At 39.2% G+C, this 23,201-nt stretch overlaps 1 protein-coding gene across 5 annotated transcripts in view; it reads left to right on the forward strand.

Annotated features, from left to right (window-relative positions):
* Nucleotides 1-23,201, forward strand: part of PHYLLO (2-oxoglutarate decarboxylase/hydro-lyase/magnesium ion-binding protein) — a 111,516-nt gene that overhangs the window by 63,167 nt on the left and 25,148 nt on the right. For 4 of the 5 annotated variants that reach the window (XR_016112256.1, XR_016112257.1, XM_088982214.1 and 1 more), the window contains 3 exons: nt 4,105-4,407; nt 8,341-8,408; nt 15,703-15,861. Coding sequence is in view for 3 of the 5 variants with exons in the window: in XM_088982214.1 (XP_088838340.1) it covers nt 4,105-4,407; nt 8,341-8,408; nt 15,703-15,861 (530 nt within the window). In the remaining 2 variants the exon portion in view is untranslated. The remainder of the gene's footprint in view (nt 1-4,104; nt 4,408-8,340; nt 8,409-15,702; nt 15,862-23,201) is intronic. The other variant, XM_088982215.1, reaches the window with a different exon arrangement.

The raw sequence follows: 23,201 nt of genomic DNA on the forward strand, positions 1-23,201 counted from the left end.
TGGTGGGGGAAACAGCCACAGTTTCAACATTTGTAACAGTTGTTGGACATCCATATAGCCCTGCATTAGCTGGAAAAGGAGGCTTCAACCTTGGTTTTCCTTGTTTTCCTTCAAGGCTTTCCAACAACGCCGTCTCTTCTCCACAAATGTAAGCATCAACCCCATAGTGGATATGAACATCAAAATCATATCCAGGTGGAAAACCCCTGTTATGTCCCTCATGTTGTAAGTTACGTATCATAGCATGCAAAGATACCTGAGAAGAACAGAGAGAAGGATCACCTTGTAATTTCACTCGGACACCTCCCAAATTGAGCTTCATAGACATGTTGCTCCAATTCATCACCAAGTCCCCGAGGGATGCTAACCAAGGAAAACCAAGAATGACATCCGTAGAGCCCAATTTTAAGGGAAAGAAATCAGCAATAACATCCAATTCGGGTAAGTTGAGGCAAACCTGACGGCAGACTCCGGAAGTTCTCACCTCCTCACCATTTCCCATCTGAACTCCAAATTCGTATGTAGGGGTGCAGGGTAATTTCAATTCTTCCACTAAAATTTCGGAGATAAAGTTGTGGGATGCACCCGAGTCTACCAATATGACCACCTCACGTGACAAAATGTGTCCACATACCTTAAGGGAATTCGCCGCACACAACCTAACAAGAGACGAAACACAAAGCGTGGCTGATTCTGGAGCTGGAGCAATTTCAGTGTCCTCGGAAGTGCAATCCAAATTAGACGCAAGTTCCTCCATGTCATCTTGAACCCATAAAGCCTGAAGTGATTTCTGAGCACAACGATGTCCCGGGCTGTATTTCTCGTCGCAACGGAAGCATAGACCCTTCGCTCGTTTCTGCTGCATCTCTTTGTCGGTCATCTTTTTGAAAGCAGGAGGTGGGGCCTTAACAATAGGGGCTGGTGCAGGAGGAGGGATTGCGGCTCGTGTAGGTCGGGTGACAGCAGAAGTAGTCACTTGTGAAACCCGTGAGTTAAAGTGGGTTCCAGAGAGGGACGTTGCGGGCCCACGAGGATATGAACTGGATTGATAGGCCCATAAGGCCTGATTCTTTTCCTCAATTTTCTGGGCTGCAACCATTTTTTTAATCAGCCCAACGGGTTCCATCTGTCGGAGTTTGGCCTAGATATCTGGGCGCAACCCATTCACAAAGGCTGCTTCAAGGACTGATTCTGGTAGGTCACGTAAGGGGGCAGAAAGCACCTCGAAATGGCGACGATATTCCTTGACAGTAGTGGATTGACGTAATGATAGAAGCTGCTCCTGCAAGTTTCCCTCCTGAGTTGATTGGAAACATTCAAGGAGGAGTTCCTTGAATTCTGCCCAGCTACGAAAGGGTCGCCGACCATCCTCCCAATAATACCACGCCAGTGCATCACCCTCTAAACAGACCACTGCTGCCCGCAGACGTTCCGCCGGAAGCAAGCCATTAATCTCAAAATAGCGCTCCGTGCGAAAAAGCCAGCCGTCTGGATTTTCCCCATCAAAAATAGGCAGCTCCAACTTCTGAGGAAGTGAATCAGAAGTATGTTCCGGAACTGTCATTGAAGGGGACGTCGGGAAAGCTGCACCCTTCCCTTTGTCAGCCGCACGACTTGATGCGGCTACAGGAGGAACATTGTCAGTTGTAGACAAAGGAGCTGACAAGGACTGTTGCTGCAGCAACAGATCAAAACGCCTTACCAAGTCTTGAACGCCTCCTTCCAGGGGTGTGATCTTCGACAGTCCAGCTGTTATCTCATCACGCAAGCCATCCACTTCAGAATGCAGAGAAGTCAAGCGTTCTTTGAAACCCTCCACCTGCGATGCCACTTCCTTAGCTATCACCATGGCTGAGGAAAGACGTGCTCTGATACCACTGTTATGTCCCAGAAACTCACACAATTCTCAGACCCACAGCAGCATTCACACACTCGAACATCAACAAAAGAAACTAGTATTCATTCAGCAGAAAACATTAACAGTTGGTCGGTTCTTCGAGAGACCGCCGGCTCTCCCAAACACTCACAATATTCTTTACTCAAAAAAAACATACCACCCCCATCTCCCAAAGCCCCTTTTTATACTCTACTGATAGCATAACTGACTCCCTCTATAAATGCCCAGCTGGCCTAGTTATAAATGCCCAAAAACTCTTCTTATTCATAACTGACATAGCTATAAATGCCCCAAGACTCATCTTATTCCCTCCAGATATAATTGCCCTCATGTGATTAATTGTTCAATTATTTCCCCCCCTTAGCTGATTGTTGACCTTTCCTCTTCCTGGCATTAATTGGGGCCTATCAGGCACCTTCTTCAATCTCCATTGATCTCCAAGAACCAGGCGAATCAAGCTGAAACTTCCAGCCGTAGAACTACTCTCATGTAGTCAGCTGGATAATACCTACATGAGAACCCTAACCGGGTTTATGCCTGCTCTGATACCAAGTTGTCTGAAACCAAGGAGGTTCAGACCTGCTTAGTAAACAAAAGAAAAACAGAGATGAAAGAAGAGAAGAGAAAGGAAGAAGAGAGGAGGAAGAGAGAATAGAAGAGAAAGAGGGGTTCGGTCTGGCTTAGTCTGGAACAAGCACACTTGGAGAGTGCAGTACAACTCGGCCCCAAGTGATATTTAAAATAGGTCTACAACAATAAGTGGTACAATGACAGGAATGCCCCTGTCACTAGAAACAACAGAAAAAGAATTCTAACAGTATTCTAACAGCACTATAAACAAAGGAAAAACATATGAACAAGTGGGGACCACAAGCTGGTCAACCATTTTCTCTACAAGAATGAAATTACTATTTATATTAATTCTTATAATTGCTATTTGTAATACATTTTGACTTTTTATTTTAGTAATTTCTGATTTCATTATATTGGTAGGAGTTATGGTCTAAGCACAATTCCTAGTTCTAGTCCAAATTGTTTTCTTTATGTCTTTAAGCTATATAAAAGGGGGGCATCCAATGCAAAAAAAAAAAAAAAGAAAAAAAAATCTCCCCTTAATGACAATCTAATAGAAGAATAAAAAATTACTCACCAAATTCAATGCAAGAATATTTAAAAGCATGAAATAACTATCTATGGTACTTGGCTATTGAGAGCCCAATAAGGCAAAACTCCAAGTGGTGGTTCAAGGCTGCAACTAGCAAGGATTTTAGGACATGTTTGTAGAAGGTGATTCACAAATGGTCATTAGGTGGTTAAAAGTATAATGTGAAGTACTTTGGCAATTGACACCTCAAGCACCAGATAAGGGAAGTAGGGTACTTGACTAATGAAATAGAAACTGAGTTGGATCAGTTTAGTTGAGGCAAGGTTTCAATGATGATGATCCCTATGAAAAATAAAAGAACTGAGAGTAACAGTATGAACATGATTCTTATGGATTTTGTAGTCATGGAGAAGACAAATATGAATCCTGTAGAACAAAAACACAAGTGAAGGAACAAGAAATTACAAATATATAATGACAGATTAAAATGAAATTAAATGGTTGGTTGGTCAACATCTATACAACAGTTAAATCAATTGATGGACTTTTGGACACAAGATTTCCAGTTGAGGGAAACCCATTTAAATAGTTGTAATAACTAATCTTAGTAAAATATTTTTAAAACCAACTGTACCAGTAATCTTCCCTTTGTTTTTTAGATAGAGCAGATCGTTTACCATTTTATTAGTGCCAACTTTATTTACTAAATAAAACACCAACTTCTTTCTTTAATTGATTCCCTTCCAAATGCTATCTTGTGGGATTTTTAATTTATTCACATATTTGTGCAATGTTGTAATTTTCTTTTCTAAGTTATTGATTATTTTAGTTACCCACCTTTTACTATAGTTTCTGAAAATTGAGCATTCAGAGATATTTATTTAGTCCTCTGTCAGATTATCAATCCATGATCTCAGCATGAAGATGTGAGGCTTGGAGGAATGATTATGAATTCAATTAATTGTTTTGAAGTACCAAAGATAGGAAAACTAGGCTTACCTAAAGGTTCAGCTTTCCTTGAATTTTCTGTTTTCACAAGAATCAACTCAAGTTCCTTACTGATATAATGATATATTTGTTGGATTCTTTTATGAACTTCTAGGTTGCATGGGAGATTTCTTTTCAAATTTGTTCCGAGTATTCCTTGACTGAACCTCATGTTGCACAAGTAGTTACAGGAGCACTTTCTTCTGATGCTGCTTTATTTGTTGGGAACAGCATGGTCATACGTGACGTCGACATGTATGCTCAGGGTTGGGTAAATTCTACCTCTGATGCTGCATCAAGAATGCCAACCTGTAATTTGCTATGCCGGGGAATACAAGTGGGTGGTAACAGGGGGGCAAGTGGTATTGATGGGTTGCTTAGCACAGCTATTGGATTTGCGGTAGGATGCAATAAGCGAGTAAGTACTTTAGACATTTCCACTTGTTTTAATTATAAGGGTTCTACTGGACCTCACTCTTAAGAGTCAATGGCATTATATTCTGATATTTGGCAAGTGATAAGGTATTGACATTATATTCTGATATTTGTGGTGACAGAGAAGAAGTACTAATGAATATAGAGCCTATTGGCTAGTATTGAAGAATATTATTTAGATATACTTGTATTCTTTCCCGATAATCGAAGAGAGTGACATGATGGTCAGTAAAGAAATTTAGAGTGATACTTGTATCCTATGCATGTGATTGAGCTAGGTGGTTTTTGATATTTTATCACATTTGTGGATGGCATACAAGATACACATGGCTTATTAAGATATAATGTCCCACATATTATTCATGATTTCTAACACATGGTTGCTACTCAGTTTGATACTTGGGTAAATAATGGTGTATGTAGTCTGATGTTTTGGGAGTAGAGGGAGTATACCATAAAGTGTCCCTTCTTTTGACCTTTTCTGTACACATCTTTGTACTCATGTTAATTAAATTTTTCATTAGTCATAAAAAAGTCCCACAATAAAGATGGGAGACGACAGTAACTCAAGGTGTTCTTCTGGGTTAATATCAAAATTGAGACAGAAGATTCTTAGGTCACTTAGACTTATCTCAGACCTGTGTAGATAAGGGTGCACAAAATACAAAAAGGCAATTGACGGGTATGTACAGATATGCCTACATACATACATAATGCCTAGACTTTTAATATCAATATAAAAATCCTTTGACTTGACCAGCCCGTGGTCATCCTATTTGGTTCACTGTGTGTGGACTTTCTCTGAACCCTAAAGCATGTAAGCTATGCTGGGCCAAGGAGAACTTAGTCCAGCTGATTGCTCACTCCTAGTCATAAGACTTAATTATCAGTATTTCATGCTCTTGTTAGTTTCGCTTAGCTAAAATACATTGTTCAGCTTTATTTCAGTGGTTCAAAGTGATATCTGAAATGATCAAATCAGAAGAAACTTATAAACTAGATCATATATGTTCAATCATTGTCACTTGCTCAACAAATACAATTTTGCATATTATTCATTTTTTCACAATACTATTTGATCATATTGAAAATTTGTAGTTTAAGGTTGTGTTTGGTTTGAAGGGTGTTATCAGACCTGTACAATCCAATAAACCAAGAAAAAAACCTGCAGCAGTCTCTGGAAGAGAGGTAATAGAGAGGAAGAAGAAGATAAGAAGAATACGAAGAGAATAGGGCAAACGATCTCAGTCAAATGAGACTAAACTGCCACCCTTATATGCTTATATTCATAATGAAATGAAAATTACAATATTACCCCTGATACTATGATTTAAGAACAGAGACAAAACAGAATTAGAAAGAGAGGGAAAAAGGCTAAAATAACCCTAGGAAAAACACTGTATTTTAACACTCCCCCTCAAGTTGGAGCATATATATCATACAACTCCCAATTTGTTACAAATGTATTTCATCCGAGCATCATTCAATCCTTTGGTGAATAGGTCAGCTAGTTGATCTTCAGACTTCACATATTGGGTAATGATTTCTTCACTAACCACCTTTTCTCTTACAAAGTGACAATCCACCTCTATGTGTTTAGTCCTCTCATGATACACTGGATTGGAGGAGATATGAATGGCTGTCTGGTTGTTACAAAATAGCTTCATGGAAGTTGTGATTGATATCCCATTTCCTGTAACAACTGTTTTAACCACACCAACTTGCATGTAGTGTGAGCCATGGCCTTTAGGGTTGGAAAATGGGTGGGTTGGGTTGGGTTCGACAAGGGTTGAATATCAACCCACCTATATTGACCCACCAGCCCACCATGACCCATCACCAATCCTTGTTAAAGGGTCATAACCCACCCTAACCCACCCATATTGACCCACTTGACCCATCCATATTGACGTTTAACCACCCTCACCCATACTAACCCAATTATCCTCACTTATAAATACAAAAATGGGTCGGGATGACCCGTATACGCAAAATAATAAATTTTGAGAGAATAATCTCTCAAGACTGCCACGTGACAAAAACAAGTAAGGTCAACCCGTATACCCGAAAATGCAAAAATTGTAGATAAATGCAGAAAATTGAAGAAAAGGCAAAACAAATACCAAAAAAATTGTAGAAAAATACAAAAAATACAAAAATTACGAAAAATACTAAAAACTACAGAAAATTAAAAAAAAATTGCAAAAAAAATCAGAAAATATGCAAAAAACCAGAAAATTGTAGGAAATGCACGAATAACACCAAAAAATGCAAAAAGTAAGCAAAAAAGCACCAAAAAATTGTAGAAAATGCAGAAAATACCAGAAAATTACAAAAAAATGCAGAAAATGACATAAAATGCAAAAAATGCATAGCTTTTATAAAAGTGCTTTTGCAAAAGTACTTTTATGAAAGTACTACAAAAGTACTTCTATAAAAGTGCTTTCATAAAATTACTTTCATAAAAACACTTTTATAAAAGTGCTTTCATAAAAGTACTTTTATAAAAGTGCTTTTGTGTAAAAGTGCTTTTGTAAAAGTGCTTCTATGCTTTCATAATAGTATTTTCGTAGAAGTACTTTAATAACAGTGCTTTCGTGTATAAGTACTCTTGAAAAAGTGCTTTTGTGTAAAAGTACTTTTGTAAAAGTACTTTTATAATTTCATAAAAGTGTTTCCATAAATGTGCTACTTTTGTAAAAGTGTTTTCATAAAAGTACTTATACAAAAGTGCTTTTATGCTTTCATAAAGTGTTTTTGTAAAAGTACTTTCATAAAGTGCTTTTGTAAAAGTACTTTCATAAAAGTACTTTCATAAAAGTACTTTTATAAAAGTACTTTCATATGAAAGTACTTATGTAAAAGTACTTTTATAAAAGTACTTTCATGTAAAAGTACTTATGTAAAAGTGCTTTCATAAAAGTCCTTTTCATAAAAATTACTTTATAAAATTGCATGTGAACACGAAAGTTAACAAAATATATTTTATTTCACTTTTATTCTCAAATTGAAATGTGGCATAGTGGTTTGGAAGTGTAATGAGATGTTGGCATGCTAGGAGGCTTGAGTTTAAATCACTACAACTAACATTTTTTGAGATTTGGTGAGTATAGATAGAGTTGACTTTGACCCAACCCATCTTGACCCGCGCAACTCAACCCATCTTGACCCTAATGGGTAACCTCGACCCAACCCACCCTAATCCTTTTCCATTGACCCTAATGGGTTACTCGGCCCATATTGACCCACCAATAAATTGGGTGGGTATGGGTGGGTAGGGTTGGTCAAATGGGATGGGGTCAAGATTGGCAGCCCTAATGGCCTTGCACTCGGCCTCAACACTACTCCTTGCCACCACATTCCGCTTCTTGCTCTTCCAAGTGATCAAATTGCTTGCCAAAAATGTAAGATAACCAGTTGTTGATTTCTTGTTAGTAATTGATCTTGCCCAACCAGCATCCATATATCTTTCCAAGACGAATTCTCTCCCTTTCTTATATAACAACCCTTGACCCGGAGCACCCTTTAAATAGCATAGAACTCTAACAATACCTTCCCAATGGATTGTCCTTGGGTTTTGCATGAATTGACTCAATAGTTCAACACTGAAGGAAATGTCTGGTCTCGTGATGGTTAAATAAATCAGTTTCCCAACTACTCTCCTAGTCTCCTGCATCATCTTGTATCAGCTAGGGGCTCTCCCTCACTAAAGGAAGGGAAAGGTGGGGAAGACCTTTACAAAACCTTGTATTGTAAAGGTTTCCCCACCTTACCCTTCCTTTCCCTCCTATCTTTTCCTTCAAACCAAATATAGCCTAATATTTATCCATGTGGCCTCTAATGTTGGTATTTTTGTTCATTAACATGTTTGAAATTTCCTGCTGCATGTTTTCATTTTTAATCTAATTTTCTTTAGGTGCTTTGCTTGATTGGAGATGTATCCTTTCTTCATGATACAAATGGATTGGCACTTCTTAATCAAAGGTAGTAGTTTCTGTCTGTTAAGAAAAAATTCCTTCATAGGTGGCCTAATGTGTCTATGCATGTACTGTTAGTAACTTATAGTTGGTAAAGGATCTTGATGGTGCACAAATTCATGCAGTGGTGTGTGTGAAGTCACCATTGTTGCTGCGAGGACATTAATCCTCTACAAAGAAGCTGAATGATGTAGAATTACTTCTAGAATTCTTTTATATATCAAAAGAAATCTCCCACAGAATTATAATCCATTCAATCCCAGGAAGTCCAGAAGGAAAAAACCTTCCCTTAATAAGTGAAGGGCTTGTTTACATTTCATCATTTAAGTATATTTATAATTTATAGGAAAAGACCCTAAACTTAACTTAGGAACCAAGAAACCATTCCAAACCATTTAACTATAGTAACTTGTGTTAAAAAAGAATAAAATAAATTTGAGAATGATCAAAATATTCTCACTGCAGTTTAATTATTTTCCTTTACTAATACATTTATATCTATACCACTGGCCTTGTTTTTCCCTGCTGAAAATGTCATCCTGTGTTCTCTTAAGATTGTTTGCTTGTTGTCTCTCTTAACATTGTCTATGCATCTAAAAGTAAAAGAATACTTGGTTGTTGCCTTCAATGGAAAGAAGATCGGCAAATGTGCTGGAAGATTTCCTAGCCAAACAAGGAGCACATAGGAATCAGTTCTTTTGGGCCCACTTGTAAGTTTTATGTTGTAGTTTAGAGGCAGCACCTCGCGCCTCTTGGTGGGGAGTTGTATGATGTATGCTGTGATTTTATTCTAATTAATAAAATCACCATTACTTATAAAAAAAAAGAATACTTGGTTGTTGCCTAATAAATTAATGCTCGCCTAGTGTGTTACTTGGGTGACACTTCATTGTGGAAGATCATACCACATCTGTATTGGTCATAATTTTTCTCAAGGAGTGTACAAATTCTATCATTGTTGTGTTAATGGATAAGCAATTGAGTAAGCTTTCCATTGAGCCAGTACCATGCCAAAGAGAAAGTCTTGACACTCCAAACACATAAATGGAACATAAATGTGACAGTCTCCTCATTTTGTTCTTCGTTTTTTTTTTTTTTTTTGCTTTGAGTCAGTGGCATGACATGACAGAAAGAATAATAAGGAAGTAAAGAAAAAAAGACAGCAAAATGATACTCTTGGGTGGGGTGAGGAGCTTATTGAACCATAATCCTCCTACATGCACATATCTGTATTCAAGTTAGTAATTCCATACAAGTATTATAACTAAATGGTAAAGTTGAACCATACTTGGAAGAAGTAGAACTGTTACTGTGTAATCAGAGAAGTAATACAGGTTCGAAGAGAAGGAGAGAGGGAGAGAGGGAGAGAAGAAGAGTGGAAACGAGGAGGAGGAGAAAGAAGGGGTTCGGTGATTGATGTATATGCCGCCCCATATACCTCTTTATTTATAGCTTTAGTTTCCTTACAAGAATAGGAAATAAACAAAAAGTTCTAGTCCTAATAAAACAAAGAAAAAGGATAAACTTAATATGGATAAGACCAGCTGGCCCAACTTAAAAGAAATTAGAAACAACAGTGTGTGGGTATGGAACCACACACACTAGAGCCTGAGTGTGGGTATGGAACCCCACACTTGTCGCTCATCAACTATTTATTCACTCCCCCTCTAGTCGGGATTAGATATTTGTCATGCCCAACTTGTGAATATTTGTTTCCAACTTGGTTTTTGTGACTGCTTTGGTGAAGAGATCAGCTAACTGCATGTCTAGGGCAATGTAAGGAAGGCATACTTTTTGAGATGCGACTGGCTCTCGGATAAATGTCTGTCAACCTCGATATGCTTATTTCTGTCATGCTGTATTGGGTTGTGGGCAATATTAATTGCAACTTGATTATCACAATACAACATCAGAGGCTTCTCATAATCAACCTCTAACTCATTAAGCAAGGATCTCAGCCATCACACTTCTGCAACACCATTGGTCATGGATCTGTATTTTGCTTCGGAACTGGAGCGAGCAACAACATTTTGTTTCTTGCTTCTCCAGGAAACAAGATTTCTCCCCACAAATGCACAATATCCAGAGGTGGACCTCCTGTCATCAACACATCCAACCCAATCCGCATCTGTATACACTTATATTTTCATATGACCATTATTTTTGAAGAGTATACCTCTCCCTGGATATCTCTTTAAGTAGGCAAGAATTCTTTCTACTGCAAGGAGGTGGGAGGTCCTAGGAGAATGCATGTATTGACTGACAACACTAATGACATAAGAAATATTTGGTCGGGTTAGGCAGAGATAAAGAAGTTTCCCAACCAGCCTTTGGTACATAGCCCTGTCCTCAAAGAGTTCTCCACTTTCTTCACTTATCTTATGGTTAGGCTCAATGGGAGTATCAGCAGGTTTTACTCTTAACTTGCTAGTTTCTTCCAATAAGTCTAGAACATACTTTCTTTGGGAGGTGAAAACGCCATTCTTAGATCGAGCTACCTTAATTCCTAGGAAATAGTGTAACTTTCCTAGGTCCTTCACTTCAAATTCCTTGTGAAGGTGCTGTTTAAGGGTTTCAATTTCACTAGTGTCACTTCCCGTTATCACAATGTCATCTACATAGACTGCAAGTAGGGTCAGGGAGTGACTTGTCTTCTTAAAGAAGAGAGTGTGGTTTGACTGAGCCTATATGTATCCGAATTTATCCAAAGCCAGTCTAAACCTATCAAACCAAGCTCTCGGAGATTGTTTCAGCCCATACAAGGCCTTCTTCAAAAGGCAAACTTTCTTTCTTGCTTCTGTACTATAAAAACCAGGGGGTAACTCCATGTATACTTCCTCTTGCAGGTCTCTGTTGAGGAAGGCATTCTTAACATCCAGATGAAATAGAGGCCATGAGAAGCTTGTAGCAATGGATAGAAGAACTCTGATAGTGTTTATTTATGTAGCAGGTGCAAAGGTTTCTGTATAGTCTATGCTATAAGTTTGTGTGAATCCCTTTGCAACCAATCTAGCCTTATACCTTTCTACAGTACCATCGGCATTATATTTCACAATAAACACCCATTTGCATCCAACAGGTTTCTTCCCTTCTGGCTGGCTAACTAGTTCTCATGTGTTGTTCTTGACAGGAGCATCCATCTCTACTTGCATTGCTTCCTTCCATTCAGGTATCAGAAGAGTTTCTTGCACTTTTCTTGGTGTAGGAATAGCAGAAATAGATGCCAAGTAAGATTTGTAGGATTCTGAGATATAATTATAAGGAAGAAACTTGGAGATACAATGGGCAGTGGATGAGGTGCAACGATGCTTCCCTTTTCGAATAGCAATTGGAAGATCAAGGTCATTTGTTGGTGAAGGTTGAACATTTGTAATAGTAGGATCAACAGTGGGAGCAGTAGTAGTGTCTGGATCTAGGATTGTAGAGGATGTTGGAACTAGTCTAGATTGCTGTTGAGTATGAGAACCAACCTGCCTCCACCACTTTTTATGATACACTCTCAACTCTCTACATTTTTGACAACCTTCTTCACAATCCCCCCCCTCCCCCCCCTTTTAGTAATTGGGATAGGTAAAGGAACTTTTGGGGCTGAAACTGAAATCCTTAGAGCAAGCAGTAGCTCTTGTACCTATATGAGCAAGGGCTGAAGTAGGCTGAGCTGGTGTAGGCTGAGCTGAATTTCTAAATTCGTTTTCTAGCTGAGTCAGAGCAGCTCGGATTGCAGCTAGGGTATCTAGAGGAGTGCCTCTTATGCCTGATGAAGTTGTACTATCAGTGTTAACAGCCATATTAGCATTCCCTTTCTTATTTATGAGTTTTGCTGGAACTAGATGAGGTTGCAACTTCCAACAGGTGTCCTCAGTATGTTTAGGTTTCTTGCAGTGTTCACAACTTCACATACTAAGTCCTTCTTAGCTTCTTTCTTCTCCTTATCCCCCCCAGATTTAGGTCTAACTGCTGCCAAGGCTGATTCGGAGGGCTGTTGTTGCAACATAACCTTTCTCCTATTTTCTTCACTGTGCACTAGGGAATAGGCTTGTGATAAAGTCACTATCTCTTGTCAACAACTGTTGTCTCACAATGTTATATTCAGAATTCAGACTGGTTAGGAACTCAAAAACTCTGTTAGTTTCAACCTGCTTTCTATATATTTGTGCATCTTTTTGACTCTCCCACTCAATTGTTTCAAGATGGTCAATTTCATCCATAGGGATTTCAAGGTTGAAAATTAAATGGAGACCAGCTTTTCTTCTTGCCTCAAATTTTTAATCTCACATTTCAGCTCATAAGCCCTAGCAACATTAAGGGGCTAAGAGTAGGTTTCCTTCATAACATTCCATATTTCCTTAGTTATTTTGGCCCACAAGTAGTTTTGGCTGATGTGTGGCTGCATAGAGTTGCACAGCCATGTCATCACCAAAAAATTCTTTTGAACCCACTTAGCATAAGTAGGGTCCTCCTTGGTTGGTTCCTTCACATCCCCTAGCAAGAAGTTCAGTTTTCCTCTACCCCCAATAGCCATCATGGCTGATTGGGCCCATTCTAAGTGGTTTGATCCATCAAACTTAACAGTTGTAATCTGAAAGGTATTCTCAATCATGTTACCTGAACCACCAGTCTCAGAAACACCTTCCCCTTGGTTTTTGAACTCCATTCTAGGTTGGGAGATGATTAATAAAAGGCTTTAAACTACTGTAATAAGAAAATCTGTACCCCAAGGCTGATAACAGCCGACCTAGGACAATGATTTTGCAGTTACCCAGAAACAGATAACAGCCAACTACTGTCCTGGAATTAATATCAGTCCTGGACTTTAGGTTTTCCTCCTAAAAATAGGTGAAAGAGAAGAGATTTTCTAGCTGCACTTCTCTGAATGAACAACAAAGACCTTTGAATATCAATCTCAAAGAAAAAGAACTTACTTTCTGAAGAAAAGTAGCCAATTTATCTCTTACTGCTGCTGGCCTCAAGAAAAGAAGGAACTAAAACAAAGAAAAAGGATAAACATAATATGGATAAGGCCAGCTGGCCCAACTTAAAAGAAATTAGAAACAACAGTGTGTGGGTATGGAACCACACATACTAGAGCCTGAGTGTGGGTATGGAACCCCACACTCGTGGCTCATCAATTTAATGGTCTCTTGCCCTTAACCACACACACTAGAGCTTGAGAAGTGCAATGAATGCTCAAGGGGTTCCTAGATCTTAGGGTGCAACCATGCAAGATGCAAGGCAAGGTGTGTGTCTAAACAAAGTGTGGAACAACTTTTGAAAGAAAATTAATATACAAGACTAGGGTTCGACCCCACCCCTAGAAAGGGACAGGCTGAATTCATTGCCCAAGGGTAGTTAACCCCTGACCCAATCAGCTTGGGCTCAGTCTAGGCCCAACATTTAAACATAAATGATGCTTAGATTCAGCAACCCTATGAAGATCCAAGAATAATAGACTTCTGTAAGATGAAGCCCATTAGGTCGTCAGCCCTGTAATGGTCTCTTGCCCTTAACCTCTCAGTCCATAATTATCAAAACACTACTCATAGGGAAGGACCTCTTCCTTAACTACAAAATGCAGTGTCACACTCTCTAGTTAGATGGATCCCGGGATTAAGACCTTTTGCAAAATTTTTTCATAAATAATAATATAATATATAAATACATTTTGAAAATTAGATTTCAAATACAGTTGAAGTCCACTACCAACAATTTAGGTTTCCATCAAAGAGAATGTAAACCCTAATATTTCACCTTGTTTGACAAAGGGGCTGATCCTATCACTACCGACAACTCAATTTGGGGTTAAGTGTAACTTTCCTATTTTGCCCATCTGCCTCCATGGTCCAAGTTCAATATTTCATCCGAACACCCACTGGCTGTGCTTGGGGTCTAACCGTAGCAGCTGAGACAAGTTGCTCCAATTTGGTAGCACATAAGTGTCAACCTGGTCAGGATAAACTCTTCAATGGTTGAGAACATTTTAAACTAACACAAGTCTCATAAGTGTCCATTTTATGGAGTAATTTACAGGAGCACACCAATTGAACATAAAACAATAATGTACTTACATTAATGACATTGAAATATCTGCATACATCGATTTGATTGGAGGTAAGGGCATGCACTGTCTAACATATAGGTATTTTGTTATTTTCATTAAAATTTTGCTCATTCTTGTCAAGGCGTCACCTAAGACTAGGTGCTCTTGTTTGGGTGCTTTTGCCTAAATGCCTTGGCTTATAGAAACAAGGTGTGCATCTATGTAACTAGGTGCCCACCCAGGTGACAAAAATGACAAGGCTAGTGCCTTGTAATAATATCATTCATATTGCCACATCTAACTAATATGTGTGTTAATAAATTTTATTTTATTCTATTTATATATGTTTTTATACTTTTTTTAAAGTTTTACTGCTGAAATTTAAAAGATCAAAGGGTTTTGAGAAGAGAAAAAGAAAGAAAAAATAGAAGTATAAAGAGGTTTCTTTAATAAAACAACAACTTACTCATAAAAAATGCAGCACCATCCTTGTACTTTTTTTTTTCTCTTTTACTTTGTATCTTAAATTTTTATCATATAAAATTACAGCCTTCTTTAGTTTCTGATTGATATGAAATTGCACTATTAAATACTTATTTTGTTAGTATTATTTTTGAAAATATTGAAACTAATATATTTAAAATATTTTTATCTTTTAGATATTATGATTTGCCACGTTTGGAGAGGAAATTTAATGTTCTTAATAAAGAGAGTTGCTTTTTTTCTGTTATTATGCATGTTAGATGGTATATAAAACTAAGGAAATGAGTCAATTATTTATTTTATAAAGTTCTTTTCACCTAAGTACCTCCCTGCCTAGGTAACAAGCTGGCCCACTATCACCTAGAATTGCCTAGATTCTTTGATAACTATGGTCATTCAAAGTTCCAGTCTTTCAGATAAGTTACAAAGACAAAATGGCAAAAGGCCAATGATTCTAATCATTATTTTTTACTTATTTTGTCCAGAAAAAAGTTGGTAATTTTTTTTGTCAACCAGATGCCCCAACTGACCAATTTTGGAATCTTTTAAACCATATCAACAACAAGGGCTTATGCACTGCAATTCTGAACACCTCCTAGGTCTAAAAATATTTTCTTATCAGTGCCTCTTTTCATTTACTCAATTACTCTTATTTCCAAAATAATGGCTCCTGATTTCTTTTATCTTATAATTTTGTTAATAATCATTGTTTACCACTTCGACTTCCACCTTATCATGCTTGCTTTTCTTGAATATATCTAAGAATGTGCTGGTTTTGAAGGATAAGGAGAAAACCCATGACAATTGTTATTGTGAACAATCATGGTGGTGCAATTTTTAGGCTTCTTCCAATTGCAGATAGAACTCCACCAAGTGTTCTAAGTCAGTACTTTTACACATCTCATAATGTTTACATCAGCAAGCTGTGTGAAGCACATGGGTAATTGACAATAACTAATCATTCTTACAAGTACATCCTGATATTTATTTCATTTGTAGATATATCATTTTCCATTCATGTAGTTTGTGCATTAGGCTCAGTTTGGGAAGAGTACAAATACAAGGTTTAGAAATATTATATACAAGGATTTGCACTGTGCATATTTGTACTTGCACTCTTCCCAAACTAAGCCTTGGGGAAAGTTTATAAAAAGGTTTCATTAGGAAGCTATCACTTTACGGAGCTTGGAATAACAAGTTTAAAGAAGAAATGTTTTAGATATAAGAAGCATTTCAAATGTATAAAGTACAAACATAAAAGAGAAAGTTGATGGTTATCTCTTTTGAGAGATGTGCCTAGCACTTATCATTCTTCATAGATGTCAGCTTTACTGTATGTTACGAGTATTTTTGCATTTCTTATTCTCATAAGTAATTAAAGAATGGGGGACATTTAGCCTATTCTTATTTCCCTAGCTTGCCTGCCCAAAGAAGAAAAGTCCTCCAACTCTCCCTGTAGAGAACACTGATGTGGGCCCCACGGATGTGGTCCCCACTGTGTTCGTATGACAGCACGTGTAACCTTTGTTAGTTATGTCAGTGTTAGTTGGCAGTTATCTTAGACAGCTTGTTATTTCAGTTTATTATTTGTTTTATTTTCCATGTAAGCATTAAGGGCAATTCTGCCCTTTCCTACATTTAATGAACATAACCTATAAATATTGAGAGAGTGGCGGCGGTAGATTCATTTGATCTGTCCCTCCTTTCAAAACCGTCGTGTACTTCTGCTTTCTTCTCCTTTCTTCTCCCTCTTTCTTCTACTTTTCTCAATCCAAAATATTTTGGAATTCAAGACTGACTGTAGTCTTGATCGACTACTTGGTATCAGAGCCTATCTAGGGTTTCTCATGTGAGTCTAGTCCAGCCGACCACATGAGAACTGTCTAGGGCTGGAAGCTTACAAAGGACTGTTCGTTGGCTGATTCTTGGAGGTTACCAGAAAAATTTAGCAGCTGTCCGAAGACTTGTAGAGGCTTGGAGAGTGTTTTGGTAATCAGGAAGAATCAGAGAAGGTTAGGGTTCAGGCCACGATTGAAGGTAGCGATCAGAATTTTCTGGGTAAGTCTTTATTTTTCCCTTGAGATTGCTGTCAATCAAGATAGGTTGGACCTATCTAGGAGGAGCGGCCGAACTCTCCTATTTTTTCTCAGAGGTGATCTTTTAGGGTTTGTCATTAACCCTACGGCTAGACTTGACTGTGAATTCTTTTGGAAGGTGCGGCTGAGCACTGTTTATATTCTCACAAAGGTTTTCCTAACCCTACGATTAAAACTCTAATTCTGCTTCAGCATTACAGATTGCTTTCTAAGTGGTTTTCAGACCTGTTTTGGCTTCCGAGCCTGTTTTGGGGGGTGAGAACTGTTATCGGACTGCTTATATTCTGATTGCCGATTGGTTTCAGACCAGATCTGAACTGATTTCATACAAATTTCTGATTGTGATCAGTTGTTTAAGTGTTGTTTTCTATTGTAGTAACCCTAATAGTTCTTAACTACTGATTCCTAACCAAGAATGGAGTTCAAAAATCAGGGAGAAGGTGTTTTTGGGAACAACAGTTCTGGTAGTATGTCTGAGACTGTGTTTCAGATTACAACTGTGAGATTTGACGGATCCAATTACTTGGAATGGTCCCAATCAGCCATGATGGCTATTGGGGGAAGGGGAAAACTTAGCTACCTATTGGGAGATGTGAATGAACCTTCCAAGGAGGACCCAATGTATACCAAGTGGGTTCAGGAGAACTATTTATGACATGGCTGTGCAACTCTATGCAGCCACATATCAGCCGAAATTACTTGTGGGCAAAGACAACCAAGGAGATATGGGATGTCATGAAAGGGACCTACTCCCAATCCCTTAATGTTGCTAGAGCCTATGAACTGAAGTGTGAGGTGAATACATGTTGGAAGCTGCACCCTCATTTAGTCCCAGCAAAACTGAGGAATAAAAGGGGTAATGCTCATATGGCTGTGAATACTGATTCTGCATCCTTGTCAGGCACAAAAGGCACGCCCCTAGATACCTTAGCTACTGTTCGGGCTGCCCTAATACAGTTGGAAAAGGAGGTTGGAATTCAGCTCGGTCATCTCAGTCACCATCAGCCCTTGCCACATGAGCATTTGCTCATTCAGGTACTCGGGCCTCAGCTTACCATGCTTCAACTCCAGGTAACATTGAACATTGTTGGGTAATAGACTCAGGTGCATCTGACCATATGACTAGCTTGCCATCACTGTTCACTACTTATCACTTATCTTTTGGTAGAGATAAAGTATCCATTGCTGATGGCTCTCTTGTTTCCATTTCTGGCAAGGGTGACATCAAGTTATCTGATACTATCTCTTTATCCTCACTTTTGCATGTTCCTAAACTTGATACTAATTTGGTTTCAATCAGTAGTATTACAAAACATCAAAATTGTTCAGTAACCTTTTTACCTGACCGATGTGTTTTTCAGGACTTGGAGACGTGGAAGGTGATTGGGACTGGCCGTGAGACAAATAAGATCTATTTGCTTGGAGAGAGTTCTCATTGGAAAGAGCTTGTGGATAAGAAGTCTTTTGTTTCTCAGTCTATGAGTCCGGTTATGCTCTGGCATAATTGGTTAGGTCATTTATCTTTTCGGTCTTTGAAGAGTTTGTTTCCTACTTTATTTAAGTCTGTTGTGATGTCAAATTTGAGATGTGAGAGTTGTGAGCTTGCCAAACATTGTAGAACATCTTATTCCTTGAGTAATAAAAGAAGTGGTAGTTCTTTAGATATTGTGCATACCGATGTCTGGGGGCCGTATCACATCCCTTCTATGGGTGGGTACAGATATTTTCTATTGTTTGTTGATGACTATATCCGTTTTTCTTGGATCTACCTTATGCGTTCTCGAGATGAGGTTCCCGCTCTGACCCAAAACTTTCATAAGATGATTTTAACCCAGTTTGGGGTCAAAATCAAAGTCCTCCGATCTGATAATGCAAAAGAATACTTTGCCAAGCCACTAGCCTCTTATCTACTCGATCATGGGGTTATTCACCAGAGCACTTGTCCTCATACACCACAGCAGAATGGGGTTTCCGAGAGGAAGAATAGGCACATTTTGGAGGTGGTTAGAAGCATTATGTTTACCTCCAATGTGCGTATCCGTTTCTGGGGTGATGCTATCCTCACGACAATGTATCTCATTAATCGGGTTCCTTCACGGGTTCTTGATATATAGCCTTTGTTTACCCTTTTATACCCAGACGAGGAGTTGTTTACTGTTCCTCTTAAAACCTTTGGTTGTACCTGTTTTGTTAAGCTTCTTGGACCTCATCATTCCAAATTTGACCCTAAGGCCTCCAAATGCATTTTTCTCGGTTATGCACAAACTCAAAATGGTTATTACTGTTATGATCCTGTTTCAGGGAGGAGATTTGTCTTGATGGATGTCACCTTCTTTGAGGAGGCACCCTATTATCCTAGGGTTTCTCCTCAGGGGGAGAGTAGTGAGAATTTGGGTCTTTTTCCTCAGGGGGAGCGCAGTGAGAGTGGGGTTAACTCATCTGAGGTTGTTCCTTTACCCATTCCATTGAGTGATGAAGGCTGTAATGGTGAGGGTTGTCAGAGGGATCAGGAGTTGAAAGTCTATCACAGGCGATGCAGGCAAGTTGATCTCGGTCATCAACAGTTAAGGCCAGCCCCAGTTCCTTCTGTGGATCCAGATCCAGGTACTACAGTCCCAAGGCCCACTGAGATACCTTCCACTGTTGCTACTTCCCCTCCTTCTGATGACCTTGACCTCCCTATTGCGGTCCGTAAAGGGAAATGACGTTGCATCACATCCATAGCTCACTGTATTTCCCAGTTTCTATCCTATGATCGCCTGTCTCCCTCTTACAGGTTCTTTTTCACTTCCATTGCTGATATTCCTATCTCCAGAACAGTGCAAGAAGCCTTATCAGTTCCAGAGTGGAAAGATGCAATGAAAGTTGAAATGGATTTCCTTTTGAAAAATAATACTTGGGAGCTAGTTGACCTACCCAAAGGAAATAAACCAATTGGATGTAGATGGGTATTTACTGTGAAACATAATGCTGATGGCTCCATTGAAAGGTACAAAGCCCGGTTGGTTGTGAAAGAGTTTACTCAGACTTATGGTATAGACTACTTGGAGACTTTTGCCCCAGTAGCCAAGATGACTACTATTCAAGTTCTATTAGCCCTTGCAGCAAGTTACTCTTGGCCCTTGTTCTAGATGGACGTTAAAAATGCCTTTTTGAATGGAGACTTACAGGAAGAGGTCTACATGCAGTTGCCTCCTGGATTCTATGATACAGAGACAGGTAAGAAGGTTTATCGACTGAATAAGGCATTGTATGGATTAAAGCAGTCCCCTAGAGCTTGGTTTAATAGATTCAGAATAGCCCTTGGAAAATTCGGCTATGTACAGGCCCAGTCAGATCATACACTGTTCGTTAAAAGAGTGAACTCTTCTTTGACCTTGCTTGCTGTATATGTGAATGATATCGTAGTGTCAGGGAATAATAATAGTGAGATTGAGTCCCTCAAACAGTTCCTTCATCAAGAGTTTGAGGTGAAAAATCTTGGTGCACTGCGATAATTTTTGGGTATTGAGGTTGCTAGATCTAAACAGGGGATCTTTATCTCTCAAAGGAAGTGTGTTCTAGATCTGTTGATGGAAACTGGAAAGTTAGGTGTCAAGCCTGCCGATACACCCATTGAACAGAATCATAAGATCAATGCAGAGGGTGGAGAGCCTCTTGAAGACAAAGTTATGTTCCAATGGTTAGTTGGAAAGCTCCTATATCTCTGCCTCACACGGCCAGATATCAATTATGCAGTCAGTGTTGTCAGCCAGTACATGCATTCCCCTAGAACTACTCATCTTCTTGCAGCTGAGAGAATATTAGTATACTTGAAGAGATGCCCAGGTAGAGGTATACTGTTCAAGAACAATAATCACATGAAGGTGGAGGTCTATATAGATGCTGATTGGGCTGGGAGTGCCGATGACAGGAGGTCTACCTCTAGATATTGTGCCCTTGTAGGAGGTAACCTTGTCTCTTGGAGGAGTAAGAATCAAAGTGTTGTTTCCCACTCTAGTGCTGAAGCTGAATACAGGTCAATGGCTAACGGGGTGGCTGAAATCCTATGGCTGAAATCACTACTTGAAGAGTTGGGTATTGATTATGAGAAGCCCTTGATGTTGTATTGTGATAATCAGGCGGCTATTAATATAGTTTACAATTCGGTGCAGCATGACAGAACTAAACTTATCAAAGTTGATCGACATTTTGTCAGAGAAAGGGTCTCATCACAAGAAGTGTGTCTCCCGTATATTGTTAGACAGTTTTGTATGCCCTTAGCTTCAATCTGATTTAATGTACTTTTGTTATTTAGTGGAAATAAATAAAGTGCATGTTTGATTCATGTTGTTTGGTTTAATTCTGTGTAAAACCCTAAAACTGGACATTTATAGAGACTCATGTTAGTTTTAAATGTTCACAGCCGTTGGATAAGTCTGGGGAGATTTATCCTGCCAAGGCTGATACTGGTGTGCCACCAAGTGTTGGGATGGCCTGTCTCAGCCATCAGGGTAAGACCCGAGGCACATGCAGTATGGGATTACTTGAATCCTTGAACCGGACCAGATTTCCAGTATTGCCCTGGACCTTGGAGATAGATGGGCAAAATTGGAAAGTTACACCTGACCCCTAGACTCGATTATGACACTTCACTAGGTGTTGGATCAGGCTGCCTTTGATATGCCATTCAGTGAGATCCTTAGCGGGGATCAAAACCTGGGTATGTTGGGGCAGTTTGAGAATTCATCTGAGTGGATGATCATAGTGACAGAATCAGCCACTTTGTCGGACAAAGGGTAATGATCGGGAATGCACTCTCTCTGATGGAAACCAAACTGCCGGTAGTTGATTTCAATCGTTGGAATTTTGTTTTGCAAAATTAATATATTTATATATATATGTACGGTTTCGAATTGTTTGCAAATGGTTTTAATTCCCGGGATCCATGTGAGAGGAGAGTGCGGCACTGTTCCTTGCAGCCGAGGGAGAGGTCCTCTCTTGTCGGGCAGTGCTTGATCATTAAGGGCTGAGAGGTTAAGTGTAAGACCATTGAGGATAATACCTGATGGGCTAATCTTGCATCTGCCCACAGTCCCTGGGTTTTATAAGATGGCTTGGCCCAGGGACCACTTAATGTAAGTGTTGGGCCCATAGGGTCCATATGATGGACTCAAGGGGTTCATTGAGTTTTTCAGTGAATTTGGCTGGGCCTTGTATTAAAGGCTGGGCCGAACCCATGTGGCTGGTGTGTAGATCAATGCTTGGGTCCCACGCCATACAAAGAAGCCGAACTGGGCAGCAGATTGGAAAGTTATTAGACACTAAACACTTAATGGGCCAAAAGCCCATTTCGAGGTGGGCTGATATGATCACCCATCCATGGGGCGAATTTGAGATTAAAGTTAGTAAAAGGATTGGGCCTTTAGCCTTATCCACTCTTAGAGACCAAATTCAAATTAGATTTGAATCTGGTAACCTCCTGATAAGATCAGGAGTAAGCTAACTCTATCTGCAGAAAGGATTAAGATTATCCCCTATCCAAATACTGATTTGGATTGGGATAACTCCTAATAAGGAGGTTTCTTAATCAAGAAGAAAGGAGGAGATTTCGAACCAAGAAAAAATCGCAAGATAGGATATCTCCTACGAATTGAGATCGGGATCTCATTCATACTCTCCAGAAAAAGAGAAAAAGCAGTTCAGCCTTTTTCGGTTTTGGTGATCTCCTCCTGCCGCCGCCATCTGCCATTGCAAGATTAGATCTTTGCAGAAAAGAAAGTCAAGAAATCTGTTCTTGACATCAGTCTTGCAAGAAAGACTGAAAAAGATTCAGTGTTTAGTACTTCCAGAGGATTCTTGTGAAGGATCCAGTGTGTAGGACGCACCCTGCTGGTTCTGTTCCATTAACAGCTGTGTCATCTTCAGCAGGAACGGATCTTGGAGCATTCTTTGGGCGTGAACACCAACTTTGGGAGATACTGCTTCTCCGGATCAGGTATATTCCTCCCATTTATCTTTTGGTACAGATCTGGTTTGATTATGGTTCAAGTAGGATCCTTGAATATTGTATTCTAAATTTAGGGAATATGATTCCCAGTTGGGAGAAGGTAGGAAATTTTTGAAATTCGCCCACCCATTCCGCAACCTTTATGGCGTCCATTAGATGGATCCTACCATTCTTTCATATATTACCTCCAACATG

This window comes from Nelumbo lutea, chromosome 4, assembly GCF_056320005.1.
Source record: "Nelumbo lutea isolate HS-2025 chromosome 4, American lotus-T2T, whole genome shotgun sequence".
In the NCBI taxonomy this organism is placed as follows: domain Eukaryota; kingdom Viridiplantae; phylum Streptophyta; class Magnoliopsida; order Proteales; family Nelumbonaceae; genus Nelumbo; species Nelumbo lutea.